Genomic DNA, 19,022 nt, shown 5'->3' on the forward strand with positions numbered 1-19,022 from the left:
GAGAGGAGGGAACCGCCCACACTCCTGGCGGCCCCACCCCCTCCACCTGGCGGCGCGCGGGGCTGGAGGCTCTCTGGTTGCGGGACGCAACTGTGCCAGCTCGGGGCAGTGGGGCAAGGCGCAGGTGAGACGTAGCACCAGACTCCGAGGGACACCCATGGGGGACCGCTGCGTGGCGAGCCGGGGCCTGGAACCTTAGTGCTCCCTGAGAGCCAGAGAACGCTGTGGGCCTCTAGGATCTGGGTAAATGGGCGGGGCCTGGGCCCGGGCTTGGGGCCTGGCGGCCGGGGGTCCCCTAGAGGGTCTTTGCCCCGGCCGCCCACCGGGTTGGGAGCAGGGCGTCCTACCATACGGGCTGGCTCTGGGGCCCTGCGGTGGGTCCAGACTGGTCCTGGAGATTTTCCGCTCCTAGAGTAGGATCCTGGAGGGTGGCGGCGCCCAGGACCTGTCCGGTTCTGAGCCAGCGGCGCCATCTGCCCAGAAGGAATCAGGCTTGTGCGATCCTGTCCCTAACTTAAGGGTTTTGGCTGGGAGCAGCCATAATCTTCTGCACCAGGAGCCCAAAGGCTAGGGTTAATCGCTTCTCCCCTTTTCAGCCAGAAGAAAGTAGAATATGCCTTTTCTGAGCCCAAGGCCCGTCGTGGTTTCTGACCAGCTCTTCTGGGGTGGGTGGTAGCCTCAACGCCCCGTGGAGCTCTAGGCAGAGGGCTCCCAGGGGAACAGGGCTGGGAGCAAGAGGCAGCTTATTCCATCTGGGTCTTTCTGGGCCAGTGGATCATGTCCCCTCATTGAGGGTCTCACCCTGTGCTAATTGCCCCAGGAAAATAGGGTTCCAGAGGATGGGAGCATGATAGCTTCAGCCTCACACCATTTGGCACTACAGGTGCAGCCAACATGGGTGAGCCCCAGGGGTCCATGCGGATCCTAGTGACAGGGGGCTCTGGGCTGGTGGGCAGAGCCATCCAGAAAGTGGTAGCAGATGGTGCTGGCCTGCCTGGAGAAGACTGGGTGTTTGTCTCCTCCAAAGATGCTGATCTCACGTGAGTTTGTCCTTGGAGCACCTGTCTTCCCCTGCTTCCTTCACAGTAAAGAGCTCCATGCTGGGCCTGTTCCTGAGCTGGCAGGAGCCACATGTCTGGGACCTCTCTGCCGGGTGGCTGACCTGGCCTGGGTGTGTGCACCTGTGCTGCTGGGCAAACACTTCCCATCCCTTCCTGGAAGCCCATACTGTCACACAACTGGGCATTGAACGTGGCCATTTTGCCTTTTGGCTGCTTCTCCTGTCGTGGCTCTACACTAGGGTGCGGGTTCCCTCAGTCCTCCATGTGGGTTCTGACAGTCTGGCTTCCCCCAGGGATGCAGCACAGACCCGGGCCCTGTTTGAGAAGGTCCGACCCACGCATGTCATTCATCTTGCTGCAATGGTGGGGGGTCTCTTCCGGAATATCAAATACAATCTGGACTTCTGGGTAAGTTGGGGGGAAGCAAGCACTGGCAGCTAGGAACCCCGGTTCTGGGGACTTCCTGGTGGGCTTCCCACTTTTACAAGTTCATATTCCCATCCCAGTGGGATCAGGGCTGGACACAGGCTGGTGTGGGCAACCCCTGAGGGACCTCTGGTTGCTCACACTTGGTGCTATGGGCAAAGGAGCATGCAGATGGGTCTGGGGTCATGCCTCTCAGGGGGAAATTCTCTGGAGCCAATCCGCAGTATTGGGAGCTATAAGAAGCCAGCATTTGCCATTTGACCTGGGCTGGTTCCTGTTCCTTGAGCCCTCTGGGCCTCCAGAGCCTCTACTCTCAGGACAGTGCTAGTCCAGTTCCCCTGAGCCAAGTCCCACAGGGTCCAGGGTTCAAGGGTGTGAAATGGGTTCATGTGTTGTGACATGTACCCTGGTGTGGCATGGTGTCAAGGCCCTGCCCTTCCTGTTTCTGAACAACACTTTGGCTTGGCTGGCCTGTATTAGGCACTGGGATCAGCAGAGGATTAGACTAGATTCTACCCAGGGGCCCTGTCACCCCAGGGCAGCACCCCTTGCTCTCTCTGTCTCAGCCTTTCCAGGAGTCTCCCTGACTGTCACCTCTCCTCTCTCCCAAGTCTAAATGTCCTTGGCATCTCATGTCCAATTTACAGAAGGGCCAGTGAGACTTGGGCAGGGATAGGGCAGGCCAAGGCTTAACTACTTGGGCAGTTGAGCCAGGTGTGACCTTCTTCCTCTGAAGTGAGAGCCCCACCGCACCCTAGGGCCCGATTGGGCCACCTGGGCTCCTTGCCTATGCTTCTCTACCTGCTGTGCCCTGGGTGGGCCCTGCCCCAAGCTGGGGGGAACGGTTCTCTCCTGCACTTCCAGGAAGGCAGGGCTGGACCCTCACAGTCTTGGCAGGGGAAGGCAGTGGTTTCTGTAAGGGCAGCACTAGGAGGCTCTGTTTGGTCCCAGGAGCAGTCCAAATGAGCAGGCTGAGGTACTGCTTGTGTTTGAGGGACCAGAGTGTGTCCCCACTTCTAGTTCCTCTGGTTCCTTGACCTGGAGGAACAGGTCAGGACTGGAGTCCTGCTGGAGGGATCTGACCTCCCTTCCCTACCCCTACAGAGGAAGAACGTGCACATCAATGACAATGTCCTGCACTCCGCCTTTGAGGTGGGTGCCCGCAAGGTGGTGTCCTGCCTGTCCACCTGTATCTTCCCTGACAAGACCACCTACCCTATTGATGAGACGATGGTGAGGGGCGAGGCCAGAAAACTGTCTGGGCAGGGCCGGGAAGCTGTCTGGGCCCAGTGGGAAGCAGCAGCCTCCGTTCCTTTCCTGCTCCCCAGATCCACAATGGGCCGCCCCACAGCAGCAATTTTGGGTATTCATATGCCAAGAGGATGATCGACATACAGAACAGGTCCTCCTCACATGTCTTGCTAAGGCTTTGCCACTTTGCCAGGAGTGGGGTAGAGGGTTCAAGCCCCACAAGGAGGGTGGTAGGGGCTGGGGAGCCCGTGGGGTATTCTCATGGCCTCTTGCATTTCCTCTCTAAGAAGCTCATGGTGGGGAGGAGCGGGGTCGGTGGTCCCAGGGCGAGGGAGGAGACGTTGTGCCTCCACAGGGCCTACTTCCAGCAGCACGGCTGCACCTTCACTGCAGTCATCCCCACCAACGTCTTCGGGCCTCATGATAACTTCAACATTGAGGACGGCCACGTGCTGCCCGGCCTCATCCACAAGGTGCACCTGGCCAAGAGTGAGTGCCAGGCCACCCAGCTGATGGAGCCATGGCTGAGCTGGGGAGGAGGTGCCTCATCTGACACCAGCCCCTTTCATTCACCCACAGGCAGCGGCTCAGCCTTGACAGTGTGGGGCACAGGCAAGCCTCGGAGACAGTTCATATACTCACTGGTTTGTATTGGAGGGCACAGCTCTCTCCCCAGAAAGTCTGTCCCAGGAACCCCGGGTCTGTCCCTGCTGAACTGTGGGGGAGGCAGTGGTAGCAGAGCCAGGGAACAGGTGAGGGTCCAGGCTGAGCCCCTTGAGCAGTGATCTCTGCTCCTTGCATGGCCCTGGGCTCCTGCCTTACAGGAGTCACTGGGCATGGCCGTGAGGAAGGAGTGCCCAAAAAAGGGACCTATCCCCAGCTGAGTTCTGGCTGTGTCCTCCCCAGGAGGGGTGTCTGGGAGAGGTGACCTGTTGGCCCCATTTGGCTACTCCTTGTGGTTTCTGACCCTCACTGTCTGATCTCCAGGACCTGGCCCAGCTCTTTATCTGGGTCCTGCGGGAGTACAGTGAGGTAGAGCCCATCATCCTGTCAGGTGGGGACCCTGCAGCTCCCAGCTCCCCTTCCTCCTTTGTCCCAGGAGGCTGGCTGAGGGGTGGCAGTAAGGATACTCATGGGGGCTTGGGTGGCAGGCCTAGAGGAGGGCTAACCTGGCTGTGGGTGTTCCCTCCCCACAGTGGGTGAGGAAGATGAAGTCTCTATCCAGGAGGCAGCTGAGGCAGTGGTGGAGGCCATGGACTTCCATGGAGAAGTCACTGTATCCTCTGGTTCCAGTGACAGGGTTTAGATGAGGACACCATGGGCATATTCAGAGGCCCTCCCTGCCTGGGGACCTCCTACTTGGGAACACCTTCCTCCCCTCACTGTGTTCATCCTGGCAGGAGGAGGTGGGTTTGCTGGCTGGGGCTGGCTGGGGCTGGCTGGGGCTGGGGGTACCAGTGGTCCTTGCTCTGTGACCTTGACCAAATGCCTAGTTTGATACAACCAAGTCAGATGGGCAGTTTAAGAAGACAGCCAGTAACAGCAAGCTGCGGGCCTACCTGCCTGACTTCCGGTTCACGCCCTTTAAGCAGGGTGAGCTCCTGCCCCACCCACAGCCCACACCTATTGGCCAGTACTTGCCCGCCTTCTTGGCTTCAGACCTTCACTGTCCCTGCTTTGGAGGAGGGATGGATTGGTCTCCAGGCTCCCTCAGAGTCTGTACTGCCTAGGGGCCGTAACTTCTCTGTGTCCCTGGTCCCCACCCCTACCACCTCTTTCCAAAGGGGCTATTCAGTCCTTGGCCCTCCCCCACCCACCAGCTGTCCCCACCCTCTCCTGCAGCTGTGAAGGAGACCTGTGCTTGGTTCGCTGACAACTACGAGCAGGCCCGGAAGTGAAGCCAGGTGGTGAGAGCAAGCGCTGGTGGGTGCTCAGCTGGCAGAGAGCCCTGTGGCTGCCACCCCCAGACCCTGCCAGTAGCTGAGAACACTACCCAGCAACCTAGGCCCATATTCCATCTTGCCCTGTGGTTCCAGGCAGCTGTCCAGCAGGGCCAACTCTTATCTGTCCTCAGGGAAACCAAGGCCTGGCCAGGCCTAGCACTTTGCTCCCCACACTGGTTTCTGGTCATGAGTGTGTCCACTCTGATCCTGCTGCCCCTCTCCCATGGAGCTAATAAAGTGCATTTTCACAGGCCTGGCCCCAGCAACTCTGTGCCAAGGTATGTCCCATGCTCAAGCATTGCCTCTCATATTAGCCAGCCCCAGGGCCACTATACCCTGCTTGCTGTCCAGCCTGAGAGCTGGTGGGTCAGGGCAGCTGACCACCCCTTGGTGGGGTACGGGCAGAGGCTGCAGGGAAGCATGTGTGGGCAGGAAGCAGGAGGCAGCCACAGTGAGCCAGGCGTGAGCTGTTGGTGGGATAAGGATGTTTAGGGCAAGGCTCCTTACTCAGTCTCAGCCTCACCACACGGGAGCAGGCCTAGGGGGCCTAAGCTTCTCTAGCCCCCTCACTTTGGCCTGGGGAATTCAGGGAAAGAGCCTGGCTTGAGTCTGGATAGGCCAAGTGGGGCCATCACATGGGGTAAAGGGAGGCTGACTGGTGGGTGGCTCAACTTCGCTGGGGCTCCAGCAGAGATAGGCCTGGCCTGGCCCCAAATCTCCCTGATCTGACTTTGTCCCATGGAGGACAGTTGGTGTTTAGGAGGTGTCTGCTGGTCAGGCCAGCTCCAGCCCCCAGGGAGGTGAACCTCATCAACCTCCCTGTTCTAAGTAAGGAGATGGCAAAGTCGTAAAAACTGATGAAGGTGTCCCTACCCATCCCGTCAGTGCTAGGGCAGGGCCCCTGCAAACTCACTGCCTCCCACAGCTCCTGCCCCAGCTCTGGTCTCAACCCTGGGCCCAGCTCTTCTCAGTGTTCCCAGAAGGTACTTTTTTCTGTCTGCAGATTGTGTGTCCAAGTTCACTTCTGCCTGTGTTCACTTGGACAATATTGGCCTATCTTCCTATGCCAGCCACCAAGTCTATACCTGTGTCTGCCACATGTCACTGCATCCCCTGTCCTCTCACCACATCTGTGTCTCTCTACAAACTGGAGGTGTTCATCCTCTAGACCTCTCCCTCTGGAGACTGCCTCTTGGGTCAAGGGCTCCCATCTTTTAGGTCTCAGCCAAAGTGGCCCTTCCTTGAAAAAATTTTCCCTATCCCCCACCTCCACCCCTTCACTAAGCACCTGCCCTGCCACAATTACTCATTTGCTTATCTGGAAACTTCTGGGAACCCTACTCCCTGCCCCTGCTGACCTCGAGGGACTTGCAGCTCCCGGCATCATCCCTTTGTAGACGAAGGCTCTGCATGTGTGGGATTCAGGGAAGGCCTACTATGGGGGTTAGCATCTGAGTTGGAGCTTGGATCAAGCAGGTAAGGAAGTGAGGGAAGGGGACAGGGTGCTCAGGGGACACGCAGTGGTTAGGGTGCCACTAGGACAGTGGTTCTCAACCTGTGGGTTGCGACCCACAGGAACTGTATTAAATGGTCATGGCATTAGGAAGGTTGAGAACCACTGCACTAGGAGCTCCAGCCAATGCTCAAAGGCCTAGCCTGGCATGGGCCAGGGAAGCTGGGCTCTCCACAGCCAGTGGGCACTGGGCTGCTGGGCTTTCTCCTACCAGCTCTGTGCAGTCAGCTGGCACTATTCATTTATATTGTTTCATTCCACCCAAGGCAACTGGGTTTTCCCTTTTTTCTTTTTTTTTAAATTTATTTTTATTTTCTTGAGATAGAGTTTCACTCTGTTGCCCTGGGCAAAGTGCTATGGTATCATAGCTCACAGCAACCTCAGTCTCTTGGGGTCAAGTAATCCTCTTGCTTCAGCTTCTCAAGTAGCCAGGACTATAGGCACCTGGCACAATACCAAGCTAGTGTTTCTATTTTTAGTAGAGACAGGGTTTCATTCTTGCTCAGCCTGGTCTCAAACTCCTGAGCTCAAGCAATCTGCCCATCTAGGCCTTCTTCCATAGTGCTGGGATCACAGGTGTGAGCCACTGTACCTGGTCTAGTTTTCCCTTTTGTAAATGACAAGGAGCTGGATGCTATAGGCCCCCCTCACAGTTTTGGTCCAGAGCCATCACGTCCCTGGGGGCCTGGGAGAGCAGGGACCCTACACTTACTCCAGGGAGTCTATGGCAAAGAGAATGACACTGAAAGCTGGTCGCCAGGAGCCAACCCAGCTGGGCACTCAAGCAACACTGCCCACGGCCAGAGGGCAGCCCTCCACCCAGCCTTATCCCAGAAAACCAATCCTCTCCCTCTTTTCCTCTTCCTGCATGTCAGAGAAACTCCAGAGTGCCCTTGATTTCTCACTTTTCCTCAGCCTTCCAGCACATTCTGCCCTTCAACATCCAGAAATATTTCCCAAATCCAACTACTTTGTGCCACCACCACTACCTTACCATCTGCAGCTCATGGGAGAGTGGCTACAGCCCTGCCCGGCAGCTTCTCCTAGCACTCTAGACTCATTGCAGGACAGGCCGTGGTGTCTCTGTCCTTTACCCTCCTGACATCGCCAAGCTAGTCTTTCTGCATCCTCTCCTCCACTCCCATTCCCCACACAACCTTCCCACCTCTCAAACCAGCTGGATCCCTGCCGAGGGCCAGTGCCTGGCTGGTCATTGCTGGGAGCCTGTTTCCCCTGAGAGCATACAACTACTAAGCAGCTAACTTGTGTTGCTCTGTTATCCACGAAGTCCTTCAGTTGTCCTAATGCCATGTGAGTTAGAAACGTGCACTCTCCCGGTTTACACAGGAAGGGTTGAGCAATGAGCCTGGCTCCATGGCAGTAATGGGGGCCAGCACTGTTGGCCCCAACATATACCACCCACGTTACCTGGCCACAGTGGCTGAAACAGTGGACTTCTCATATTATCTGCTTCAGAAGTATGACCACTCTTGAGGCTGTGCTGTGTGTGTGGTGTCTGTCTCCTCTGCCTATGAGCATGTGGCAGGGTAGAGGAACTGCCTCTGGCTGCTCTGCTGTGTTCTTTGCCAGGCCCTGAGGAGGGCCCATACACTGCAGGTGCCCAGCACATAATCTGCTGAATGAACGAGGGGATTTCACTGTTGAAGGACTTAGAAAATGCCAAAGGGTTTAGAAGAAAGTAACAAAACATTTAAAATGAAGATTAAGTGAAGAGTAAAAAACCTGCGATCTTAGATCGTCAAACCTTATTTTTTCTCTTGATTCGAAATTACAGGCTCCTCCACGCCCACCCGCACTCTTTCCGTCAGTCTGAGATGGCCCGGGACCCCCAAGAGAGCCAGGCATCCGCGAGGGCCCTAGCCTCAGGAGGGAAGTCCCTTTCCACCCCAACCCTGCAGCCCGCGAGGATCACAGGGGAACTCAGCTGGCTGGGGAGGGTCTTCCGGAGTCGGGCCCGACGCTCCCTTGGGGCAGCTCAGGCGCTCAGCAACCACCCGCTGGTTAGCCGAGGACCAGCGCACAGCCGCCCGGCTCCTGCCACTTTGGAAAATCAAGACAGGTGGGCCCCGCCCCGCGCCCCCTCTCAGCCAATGGGCGGTGTAGCTTTCTCAGGCCAATGAATAGAGAGGAGAGGCGGAAACCACTGCCTTGCAAGCCGGTAGAAAAGCCGGTACGGGAAAAGCCAGGGACGAAGTGTGCAATCCTGACAGCCAATCGACAAGAAAAGAGGCAAGATGGTGTTTCCTATTGGCGGGCGTGGGGGCGCGGTCTGTGGTTGGCCGGTAAACGGGGCAGTGGCGTCAGGGGTGGCAAGATGGCGGCGGTGGGGTCTGCCCAGCTGCGCGTGGGCTTCGTGGGCGCAGGCCGCATGGCGGAAGCCATCGCGCAGGGCCTCATCCGAGCAGGTGCGACATACCAATGAACACACTGGCCTGGCTCGGGAGGCGCCCTGGGCGGGGAGCACTTTCGTCCGGGAAGGAGTGGGTGCGCGTGCCCCATGCCCGTGCCGGCGGGGTCTCCTCAGAGCCCCTACGCAGGACAGGAGGGCAGCAAGGGTCCCCGGGGGCGAGCGGGTGGCCTCTCCACCAAGAGAGGGCAGGCGGAGCGCTGACCCTGCGCCTCGGAACTTAGTTCCCCTGTGCCCAGGGAACACGTCTTTCTTTTCTATTTTTTTTGCAGTTTTTGGCTGGGGCTGGGCTTGAACGCGCCACCTCCGGCATATGGGGCCGGCGCCCTACTCCTTTGAGCCACAGGTGCCACCCATACCTGTTTCTTTTTTAATGCGGCTATAGAAACTTTATAGCTGCACGTGTGGTTCAGGTGATAATTCTCGTGGACAGAACTGGCTCAGTACCTCATGGCCATGGTCAAGCTGATCTCTCTGAGCCTCTGATTTCTTCCTCTTTGTGCGCCAGCACCACTTCCTGGTAGTGAGCTGGAGCTAGGTAATTTGTCTTGTGCTTGTAGGGTACCTAGCATCCCTGGCTTCCCCTGTCTGGATGCTAGTAGCACCCCATAGTGTGACAGCCCCAAATATCCCAAGACATGGACAAATGTCGCCTGGATGGAGGGGAAAGAGAGAACAAAATCATACCTGATTGGGAACCACTGATATTCAGTGGGGGGTATTGGTGTTACTCTAACACTGCCCATGGCATGTAGAAACCATAGTGTGTGTGGATTGTGTGTAGAAAGAGCTAGGTGACTTAGGCTCTGCATTCAGTCATACTTCAAGGTCCAGAAAAGTAATAATCAGAAGATAGTTACTGCAAGTTTGGGAGTTTTACCTATAAAACCTGGCAGTATCATCTTCCCCTCAGGGCTGTACACACTAAATGGGACATATATGTCAAATGTTTTGCTCAGGACTGTTCAGTATTGCTGTCACTGTCATGATTAACTGGCTGTGTTCAGGTTGTGATGTACACTTTCGTCTTCGTATTTGATCTTACAGAACTCTCACTCTTGTACTATATCCAGTCCCCCACTCCTGTACCTGCTTGATTTCTATCAAGCGGACATTTAGCCTCCACGTGGATGTTCCACCACAGACTTGCCCTCTCCAAGGAAGCTGAACCCCTGTGGTGCCTTTTGTGGTCAATCGGCCACTATGCCCTGCCCCAGGCTTGGTGTTCCCCCAAGGGTACTGTTCCTGTCAGCCTTCTCTTTCCTGGAGGCAAAGGATCCTGGGGTCCCTGTCCCCACCGGATCCTGGTGTCCATGTCCACCCCCAGGCATGTGGCATTGACTGCCCAGTAGAATCAGTGGGTCTGACTGCCTCATCCCAGGTAGATGGAGCATCCCTGCTTTGGGTTCCTGCAGTCTCAAGCTGGCAGGGAGCCGAGGATGGGCCAGACTTGGCTGAGCCTGAAAGGCCAGGGAGCACCTTCCTCTCCCCCTAGCCAACCTGCTTCACCAACCCCTCTGCCTTTCCAGGAAAAGTGGAAGCTCAGCACGTGATGGCCAGCGCACCATCAGACAGGGGCCTCTGCCACTTCCGGGTGAGTAGACGGCCCAGACTCTTCATGAGTGGGGTATCCTTTCAGGAGCCTGGGTACCTCTTTTTGGCTCTTGTCCTGCTCAGAGACTTATCAGGGCCAGGGGAATCTGTCTTACATAGCTGAAGTGTGGAGACTGATGGGGCTGGGCTGCAGAAAGGGAGGGCAGAGGCCAGGGATAAAGTGTGTATTTGCATGTGTGCTGGGGTAGGTCATTGGCATTCTCTGAGGACAGAGGCCATGGGGAGGTACTGCTATGGGAGTGGGTGTGGTATAGATATTTGGTCACGAGAGAGGCCCTGGGACCCATGGGAACACAGGGCAGCCTCCAGCGGGAAGGGCTGTGATAGGGAAGATGCCCTAATTCACACAGCCCCAGGGTCCTGGTCCTGGTGTCTCCTGTGCAGGCTTTGGGTTGTCAGACCACTCAGTCCAACCAGGAGGTGCTGCAGAGCTGCTCACTCGTCATCTTTGCAACCAAGCCCCATGTCCTGCCAGCTGTCTTGGCAGAGGTGGCCCCTGTGGTCACTGCTGAGCACATCTTGGTGTCTGTGGCTGCTGGGGTTTCTCTGAGCATCCTGGAGGAGGTGAGTGCCTTTCAGGGTAAAACCATGACCAGACAGAATCAGGCGGCAAACAGTCTCCCAGCCAGCCTGCATAGGTGACAGGTCGCTTACCTGGGCTAGGTGGCTAGGGTTCACTCCTAATGCCATGCTTGGGAGCCACAGCCAGAGTTAGCTGAGGTAGACCTGCCGGAGGCCATGGGAGGGCCTCCATACCTGGAGGCCTCTACTCTGGGCCTGCCAGCAGTTCCCAATCCCAGAAGCCCCTGACACTGACCTCTCTCTGGCCAGCTGCTGCCCCCCTACGCCCGGGTGCTACGAGTCTCACCCAACCTGCCTTGTGTAGTCCAGGAGGGGGCCATAGTGATGGCCCGGGGCCGCCATATTGGGACCAGCGAGACCAAGCTCCTGCAGAACCTGCTGGAGGCCTGTGGGCAGTGCGAGGAGGTGCCTGAGGCTTATGTGGACGTCCACACTGGCCTCAGTGGCAGTGGAGTAGCCTTTGTGAGTGTTGTCTTGCTCACCCCAGCCCTCAACAAAGAGAGGCCCTCCCATGGCCTCTTCCCTCAGGGTGTATCCCTGGGGCTATAGGTGCTTGGCCTCTCTAGGCTGACCCTGAGTTTTCAAGTTCTGTTCTTATTGGACCGTCATTGCTTGGTGGTCCTTTGAGGGAAGCCCTTTTACAGATCCCTGGGCCCTGGCATCTGTGCCTGGTGCTCTGGGCCTTATTTCTGAAGGTTCTGAGCCCTTTCCGGACTGAGGGAGTGTTGGCTTTGACGCTCTTTCTGACATTGCTATTACAGGTGTGCACATTTTCTGAGGCCTTGGCTGAAGGCGCCATCAAGATGGGCATGCCCAGTGCCCTGGCCCACCGCTTAGCTGCCCAGACTCTGCTGGTGAGTGAGGGTGGTCCTGGGGGAATGTTGGAAGGGCAGGCCTATACTACCTCCAGTGGTCCAGAGAAGGCAGGTCATGGAATCAAAGCTGCTCCTCCCCTGAGTCATTAGCCTCTCAACACTCTCCCCAGGGGACAGCCAAGATGCTGCTGCAAGAGGGGCAGCTCCCAGCTCAGCTGCGGACGGACGTGTGCACACCAGGCGGCACTACCATCTATGGGCTCCATGCACTGGAGCAGGGTGGTCTGCGAGCAGCTACCATGAGTGCAGTGGAGGCTGCCACCTGCCGGGCCAAGGAGCTTAGTAGGAAGTAACCCAGGCCCTGGGCAAAGACCACCCACCCACCTCATTCATCTGTGCTGCCCCAGTGCTCCTTTGCCCACTCACTGCTGTATGAGGGTTTCATGCTGTCCTCCCATCCCAAGGGGAAATGTAAGGTGACAGGACTTGAGAGGTTCAGGCAAGCCTCCCACCAGCACAGATATCCTTCCCTCTTCCTCAGGCAGAAGGTACCTGCCCTAGTGAGCCCACTATAATGGCAGTGTTGGTTTTGAGGGTCCCCAGAGATGGCCTCTTAGTCACGTGTCCACATGGTGGAGCAGTTGGTCAAGGCCATGAGCAGAGCTGCTGGTTGAGAAGGATTGTCCCAGGGGCCTAGTCTGGAGCCCTGGCCTTTCCTTGGACTTCCCAGAGGCTTTGCACAGCTGCAGCCAGGCCAGTTCCCTCATGTCAGCTCTGAAGGGTTCAGGACATACAGAATCTGCACAAGAGACCCACCCTCTCCCTCAGAAAAGTCAAGAGGCCTTGGGTCTTGACCTAGTGCTAGGCAGAACCACCTATGGGGAGTGGGAGCCTCACTTTGCCAACCCCTGAGAAGAGGGGTTGTGTGCTCTTGTCTCAGCCAAGGAGAAGCCCCAAGAGCCCCCACAGCAGAGCTGCCTTGGGCTGGGCTGGGGGCAGTGGGTAGATGGAGGGGGCTTGTCAGCTTCCCCTGCACCCTAACCTGGGCCCTAGCCAACCAGAAAGAATGTAGACCCCTTGTTTACTTGAGCCTGGGCTCTTTTCTTCTAGGCCCTATGTTCTTGGCAAGTGGCCGGCTGGGGCTGGGCCTGATGACCCTGGGTCGGGAGTCCTAGAGAACCCTGTGGTCTGGCTTTACCACGCTGGCCTCAGATTGTAAGACTCAGATCCTCAGCATGCCCCGAAGGGCCAGCAGGACCTGGGGAGAAGCAAGTCTATGGATCTGGCAGCTGAGGTTCTGGGGCCTTTGGATGGGAAGAGTCCAGGGAGATCATCCCTGGTCTGTACCCACCCTTGAGATTCATGTCCTGTGTGGGCCAAGGGCTGTGCCAGTGTGGTATATCCAGAGGCAGGGAAGGTTGTGTGTCATCCACCAGCTGGGTAACCTTGGCAGATTAATCCCCATCTGTGAAACTGGGATGATGGCACCTATATAGTAGGAACTTCGTTTCCATCCCTCATGCCCACCTGTCTCTGACCCTCTTCCAGCCACACTTAACTCCCCTGAAGACATACAGCCCCACTGGGTCAGCCCTCATCCCTGAGCACCTGGTCCTAAGGCAGCCTGGCTTTTAGCCAGTGACTTGATCTCATTCTGGCTCTGGCACTTGTCAGAAGAATCAAACTTTACCACCTGTCTGTGGGGATGAGAATAAAGATGCTGTCTCAGCGCACCAGGTGAGCCTGGATCCATCAGAGGCTGATGAAACCAAATTCCAAGGGCCTGAAACCCCCATCGCGGTGGCACCTGGGACTTTAATGTGAACAGCAGAGATTTCCCACCTCAGCTGCAGGTCACCATTGCTTGAGGGCTTTGCGAGAACATGGAATTGCCAACTTCACCTGCACCCAGATTGTCCCTCTAAGGGTCTCTGGGCCAAGTCATGGGCTTGGGGCCTGGCACAGGCAACTCTGAAGGAACTCTTTGGACAGCCCTTCTGGAGGCTACCTGCCTTCACACTGACAAGCAGCCCATCTGCTGAATTTGAGTCAATATCTGTCCACCTAGGGAGCACAGTGGGCTCAGCTTGGTGGGTAGAAAAATACATCCATTGTCCAGTCCTGGCCTCAAGCAGGCCACTCCCTGACTGAAGAACTTTGGTGGAGCTGGTGGTCTATGACAAGGACACATTGATTCAAGAAAGGCAGTTCTTTTGGGGGAGGGGGACATGATTGTAGGTCTGCCCTCTACCTCGCACTGCCAGGAAAGACCAGAAACTGATGTTTGTGATCGTGGTACCTCCTTTAATCAACGTCATTCCACACATATGCCCCCTGCCCCAACTATCTATGGGGAGCTCAAGCATTGGGTTGAGTCAAATAAGACTTTTAAACTGGGGTACTCATGAAGATGACATGTTCAGCATTTATTATATAAAGCACTACTAGGCCCTCTGGCCAACTGAACTTAGCTATGACCAAGGCTCAGTGTTAGGAGTGCCCCAAGCAGTCCAAAGCCTGCTTTTGAGCACACTCAGCCAGGGGCAGATGGTGGAAGACAGTACCCAGGTCCCACCAGGCTCTTCACAGGCAATGCCAATTAGGTAGTAAAAGAGGATATGTTCTCTGTGGAACTAGCCCTTCAGCTTAGGGTGCCTCCTTTTCCGCTGACCCAGTCTCTAAGTACATGCAGCTAGCAGTGGTTTCAGCACAAGTCTGCATCTGCTCATCCTACTGTCCTACATGCTTTCTCTTCACTGGCCTCCCCCAAGCCCAGAAGTCCACAATAAGCCTGATAGAGACTGCCAACCCTAAGAACTTTCCTTGATCCTAATCACAGAGCTGTGAACAGGAGTGGAGGTGGGGGCTGGTGGCCTCTGCCATGCTGCTTGAACCAGGAGGGCTGTCTGCACTTCCAAGGCCACAGGGGTCCCCACATGCCTGTAGGACTGGTGGCCAGTTAAAAGAAGAATTGCAGCTTCAACTGGCTCACAAACCAGAGGGTGGCCCAGCTGTTAACTGAGGTGAAGGGGGAGGGAGGCCAAGCAGAAATGTAGCCCCAAGAGGGCACATATCCTTCCAAAAGGCTCCTGCTACCCGACTGGCCTCACTTCACAGAGGTGGGTGGCTAGAAGGTGGGGGTAAAACAGGACACCAGGTTATCACCTATCAAGGTGCTTGGTGGCAGGCCCTGAGAGTCCGTAAAGGACTACCCATGGAGTCAGGCAGAGCATCCTCACAAGCAGGGCTCAGGGGCTTCAGCCTCTGCTCTACTATATACATGGACTTTATGCTAGAGACCTTTTGAGTGCTCTCATGGCGGGGCTGCTGAGCCAAGAGGCAGACCCTTACTTGGCAGACTTTAAGAAGTTCCTATGGACCCCCCACCAGCTCACACCTGGCCTTGTTTATGGAAGGTAACCATCTGGGTACTGGGGAACAGACTAGAGCCACCTGGGCCTCAGATGGAGAGGGCAGGTAGTGAGACATAAGGAGTCTTGTTTCTCTCTCCCCTGCCCAGTATGACACCTCACTGGGCACAGGCCAACAAGAGGGACTGAAACTGGGAGGAAGGCTGGAGATGAAAACCTTGCCAAAGGAGCGGCTATGGTGGCAAGAAGCCAGGCTGAAGGGCAGTCACCAAAGGCTGTGTGTCAAAGCCCAAGTGTACAGCCCTCACCTGGCCTGTGTGGCCTTCACCCAGGAGACCAGCTGCTCCCAGCCCTATTACCTGTGCTGCTGGGGAGGCTCATGGGGCAAAACACATCAGAATTCTTAAAGCCCAGGTTGGGCAGTAGAGAGACTCAGGGCCAGCCCTGGATAGGTCTGCAGGTCTAGGGAGGCCAGAAACAGGTGGCCAGGTAGACTCCAGCAACAGCTGAGTCTGGTCAGCTGAGCTATTTTCTTACAAATTTTCCAGGTCTCCAACTTGAGATATATGTATAAGGGTTTTGCAGAGATGTTTTTGGATAGAGGTGGTCCCAAGGACTTGTGTGGAAAAGTATTTGAGGGGCACTCCCTCTAGCTGCTCACCATCCTTCTACAGACCCGCCATCTATGTGCAAGCCCTCTGCACTCACCAACTCTGTGTTCTCAAGGCTTAGACTAGTACTAGGACGTTGAGAGCAGGCAAAGACTCAGGAGAGCACCCGAGGGCCCCTGCCCCTCACAGGGCTTCAGGGCGACACCTCTGTAAAGGCAGACCCCATCACTACCTGGAGATGCATGGGCATCTGAGTCCCACACCACCAGCAGGGCTCTGAACCTAGACCCAGGTTGAGTAGCAGAACAGCACAAGTGCTGGACAGTCACTGGAACCCTTTTCTCTCTTTTCCAAACTGGGCAGCCCAGAAGCAGCTCCTCAGCCACAACCTGGGCAGTGCCAGAAAAGGTGGGAAAGTCTGAATGGGGTGCTGGGATAGGTGGAGCAAGGAGAGTGTGGGGCTAAGGCACTGTGAACTGCCCAGGTGGCTGTCAGTGCTGGGGCCTGTTCTGGGGCAGGCTGGGTGGCTCTGGGCCCTGGGGCTGGCAAAAGTGGTCTGTGGCCCATGAAGAATCTGGGAGCTTCCTCTGTCACTGGTCAAGACACCAGGGCTCAAATGCAGACTCTTAACTTCATCCTATAGAATGAAGTATCTGTTCAGAATGGAATTTTTGTAAGTAAAACTCAAAACACAAGAGGACAGAAATCTACACCCCACTGCTGCACCCAGTCCCTCCAGAAGCCCTGAGTGCAGGGCTTTGTCCCCCTTCTCACTCCATGGCACTGTTCTGAGAGCAGCCCCTGCTCTAGACTTGTACCTTTTGGGCTTCAGTCTACAGAGCAACTGCAGGGGGCAGCCTGGAGAGCACACCACACTGCCCCTTCTCATGGCCCCTCTAAAGAGTATCTATAAAATTGGATTTAATGTTTTAAAAAATAAAACCAAGTGGTGAAGAGGATTCCATAGCTGTAGTGCAGGGACCACATAGCACCTGGGCCCTAGACAAACAGCAGTGTGAGGCCCTTGTCCAGTGCATGTAATGGGCAGTGGTAGGAGGCAGGCCTAGTCCATAGTGGCCGGAGCAGGACACAGCCAACTGCTGATAGGTGCTGTGCCTCACATGCCAGAAGACCCCACACGTGCACCTGCCCCAGAGGAGTGTGAGCTAGGGACCTCAGTCCTAGCTATCCCTCCCCACCCCGAGACTGGGGAGACCAAAGGAGCAGGACAACATTTCAACAACAGGGGCCCTCCAGGCCAAACTGGGCTGGAACCCCTGTACCCATGGGGTGGCCTACCCCAGGGGGAGGAGAGAAAGGGAGATTAGATACTGTGCGTTTTCCCTCCCTCCAAGTAGAATAGGAGAAAGGCCACTGGGTCAGCTTGGTCACACACCATCATCCGGTACTGCTGGGGAGTGCCCAATTCCCCCCAGCCTCCGGGCCATGCTGATGAGTGAGCGCAGCTGCACCAGCCTCAGCGGCCCCACCTCCTTGGGGTCCTGATTTTCCAGCCACCGCAGGGCTGTTTCCAGCCCCCGGACAGCCTCCCCAGCTGTGGGCATGGAGGCGCCACTGTAGGTACTGGCCTCTTCCTCCTCCTCTGCACCCCCCATGCCAGAGGGCAGGCTGGCTGGGGGTGGGGGGGCTGTCAGGGCCAGTGCAGGGCCCACCTCCTCTCTGCAGCCTTCAGGCAAACCGTCATCATCCAGGTGTAACCATTCTGCCACCTCCTCAGGCGCCAGGCACTTGTAGGCCAGAGCCGCCAGATGGGTGAGGTCGCTGAGCACCCTACTGTGCTCGGCGGCCTCTTCGGCCTGACAGGCTGGTTGCCCAGCACCATCCTCAGCAGGCCGTGACTCAAAGGCAGCCCGCAAGCCCAGGAGCCAGCAGCGCTCAATGCTGCCTGCCTGTACCAGATCCCAGGAGAGGCCGGCCAGGTAGAGCATGTCCTTGAGCATGAAGCTGCGCATGAAGTCCAGCGGAGAGCCGCTGGCACAGGACACAGCCAAACGCAGAAGCTCCCGCTTGTACAGCTGCTTGAAAGCAGCCACCACGCCCTGTTGCAGCGGTGCTGGGATGTGCGCCCGGCCGCTGCCCTTGGACAGGAACAGCACGCGCACAGCGCCGTCAGGTGTCTGCAGCTCCTCGGGGGACCCGAGGGGCTCTGGCCGGCACCGCAGGGGGGTATCCTCGCTGTCCTCTAGGGCAGGCATCCTGGTGGCAGGGCTCGGGCAGGGCGGGTGGGCCACCAGTAGCACAGCCTTCTGCTGCAAACAACTTCGGCGCAGGTAGCGCTTAACTCCGGGGACAAACTCCTCAAAGAACCAGCCTCGCAGCAGTGGGCGGCTGAGCCAGGCGTCGGGGCTGTAGCGGTAAGAGGCCGGGAACTTGTCCTGGTTATGATGGCGCAGGCTGGGCGGGTCGGGCAGCTGCCCGATGACCAGCGGCTTCAGCTTATGGCTGCCGGTCAGGTTAGCGGCCAGCAGCACCGTTACCCGGTCGCCCCGCCAACGCCGGCCGCAGGCCCTCACCCCAGGGTCACCCGAGCCCAGGGCCGTGGCCTGCTCCGGAAGCAGCTTCCAGTAGAGGCCGGTGACGTTGGCGTTATAGATCTGCTCGTCGCCGTATCCGCCCTCGGAGGGGGGTGGCGGGGCCGGGGCGCGGTCGGGCAGGGACCCGGCGCCGGTGGGCAGCGCGGGCTCCTCTTTGACCGGCGGTCCAGGCGCGGGGCCTGGGCCCGGGGGCCGGGCCTCGCCGTAGAAGCGCTGGCTGGAGATGCCGTGGCGCTTCTGCCAGCGCCAGAACCAGCCGTGGCTAGCCTTAAAGGTGCACTCGGGCCCGTAGATCTGGCGCGCGAAGGCCTCGGCCTGCGCCTGAATGAGAGGCCCTGACAGCGGCACGCCGTGTTGGCGCAGCGCGAGGAACCACGAGTACACGGCGCGGTCGATCTCCTCCTCGTTGGCTAACCGCATCTTCTTGCGCTGCGTGCCCACCTCGCCGCCCAGCTGCTCCAGGAACCAGCGCAGCTTGGGCTCGTCCTTGAGCCAGCCGCGCAGCGTACCGCCGGGCACGCCGAAGTCGCGGCACACACTGGCCTGCCGCTCGCCGCCCTTAACGCGCTCGATGGCCTGCAGCTTGTCCTTGATGGAGTAGGCCTTGCGGAAGGCCATCTTCACTGCCACGCGCGGCCGCGGCCCGGGGGCTGAGGGCAGCGGCCGTGCGGCTGCAGACGGGGCGGGCGCCGGAGGCCGCGGCGGCTCGGCAGGGCGCCCGGGCGGGGGGCGGCGGGCGCGGCGCGGGAGTGGGCCGGCTGCGGGGACCGCGGAATACATGGCGGCGGCGGCGGAGGGCACCACGGGGGCGGGAGCCACACGCCGGACCGCTCGGGGCGGGGCTCCGGGGGC

General features: G+C 57.7%; 3 protein-coding genes across 8 annotated transcripts; 2 read left to right on the forward strand and 1 right to left on the reverse strand.

Annotated features, from left to right (window-relative positions):
* TSTA3 (tissue specific transplantation antigen P35B) lies at positions 1-4,947 on the forward strand. 6 transcript variants are annotated; one of them, XM_003802329.3, is made up of 11 exons: positions 1-124; positions 884-1,040; positions 1,355-1,469; positions 2,592-2,720; positions 2,816-2,889; positions 3,094-3,227; positions 3,318-3,382; positions 3,726-3,792; positions 3,935-4,014; positions 4,232-4,331; positions 4,581-4,947. In XM_003802329.3, the coding sequence occupies exons 2-11, from the start codon at positions 895-897 to the stop codon at positions 4,634-4,636; spliced, it is 966 nt and encodes a 321-aa protein (XP_003802377.1). In that variant the 5' UTR covers positions 1-124; positions 884-894; the 3' UTR covers positions 4,637-4,947. The 6 variants fall into 6 exon arrangements, with proteins under 6 accessions (XP_003802377.1, XP_023364157.1, XP_023364158.1 ...); XM_023508389.1 differs by having other exon boundaries at positions 2,592-2,639; XM_023508386.1 differs by lacking the exon at positions 1-124 and adding an exon at positions 132-243.
* Positions 4,948-8,281: 3,334 nt separating this feature from the next.
* Positions 8,282-13,914, forward strand: PYCR3 (pyrroline-5-carboxylate reductase 3). Its single transcript, XM_003802369.3, has 6 exons — positions 8,282-8,620; positions 10,152-10,216; positions 10,621-10,800; positions 11,068-11,280; positions 11,580-11,672; positions 11,804-13,914. The coding sequence occupies exons 1-6, from the start codon at positions 8,332-8,334 to the stop codon at positions 11,984-11,986; spliced, it is 1,023 nt and encodes a 340-aa protein (XP_003802417.1). The 5' UTR covers positions 8,282-8,331; the 3' UTR covers positions 11,987-13,914.
* Positions 13,915-14,035: 121 nt separating this feature from the next.
* TIGD5 (tigger transposable element derived 5) lies at positions 14,036-18,950 on the reverse strand. The gene has a single exon (XM_003802327.3). The coding sequence runs from the start codon at positions 18,948-18,950 to the stop codon at positions 17,004-17,006; it is 1,947 nt and encodes a 648-aa protein (XP_003802375.1). The 3' UTR covers positions 14,036-17,003.
* Between the last annotated feature and the right edge of the window lie 72 nt (positions 18,951-19,022).

Source organism: Otolemur garnettii, unplaced genomic scaffold (assembly GCF_000181295.1).
Source record: "Otolemur garnettii isolate 467f Iridium unplaced genomic scaffold, OtoGar3 scaffold00245, whole genome shotgun sequence".
NCBI classification, from domain to species: Eukaryota; Metazoa; Chordata; class Mammalia; order Primates; family Galagidae; genus Otolemur; species Otolemur garnettii.

Excerpts from the sequence above, each read along its gene's own strand:
- TSTA3 (XM_003802329.3), top strand. The coding sequence starts at position 895 with ATGGGTGAGCCCCAGGGGTCCATGCGGATCCTAGTGACAGGGGGCTCT. Across the intron at positions 1,041-1,354 it reads TCCAAAGATGCTGATCTCAC|GGATGCAGCACAGACCCGGG; the intron begins GTGAGTTTGTCC and ends GGCTTCCCCCAG. Across the intron at positions 2,890-3,093 it reads ATGATCGACATACAGAACAG|GGCCTACTTCCAGCAGCACG; the intron begins GTCCTCCTCACA and ends GTGCCTCCACAG.
- PYCR3 (XM_003802369.3), top strand. The coding sequence starts at position 8,332 with ATGAATAGAGAGGAGAGGCGGAAACCACTGCCTTGCAAGCCGGTAGAA. Across the intron at positions 10,801-11,067 it reads CTCTGAGCATCCTGGAGGAG|CTGCTGCCCCCCTACGCCCG; the intron begins GTGAGTGCCTTT and ends CTCTCTGGCCAG. Across the intron at positions 11,281-11,579 it reads GTGGCAGTGGAGTAGCCTTT|GTGTGCACATTTTCTGAGGC; the intron begins GTGAGTGTTGTC and ends TTGCTATTACAG.
- TIGD5 (XM_003802327.3), bottom strand. The coding sequence starts at position 18,950 with ATGTATTCCGCGGTCCCCGCAGCCGGCCCACTCCCGCGCCGCGCCCGC.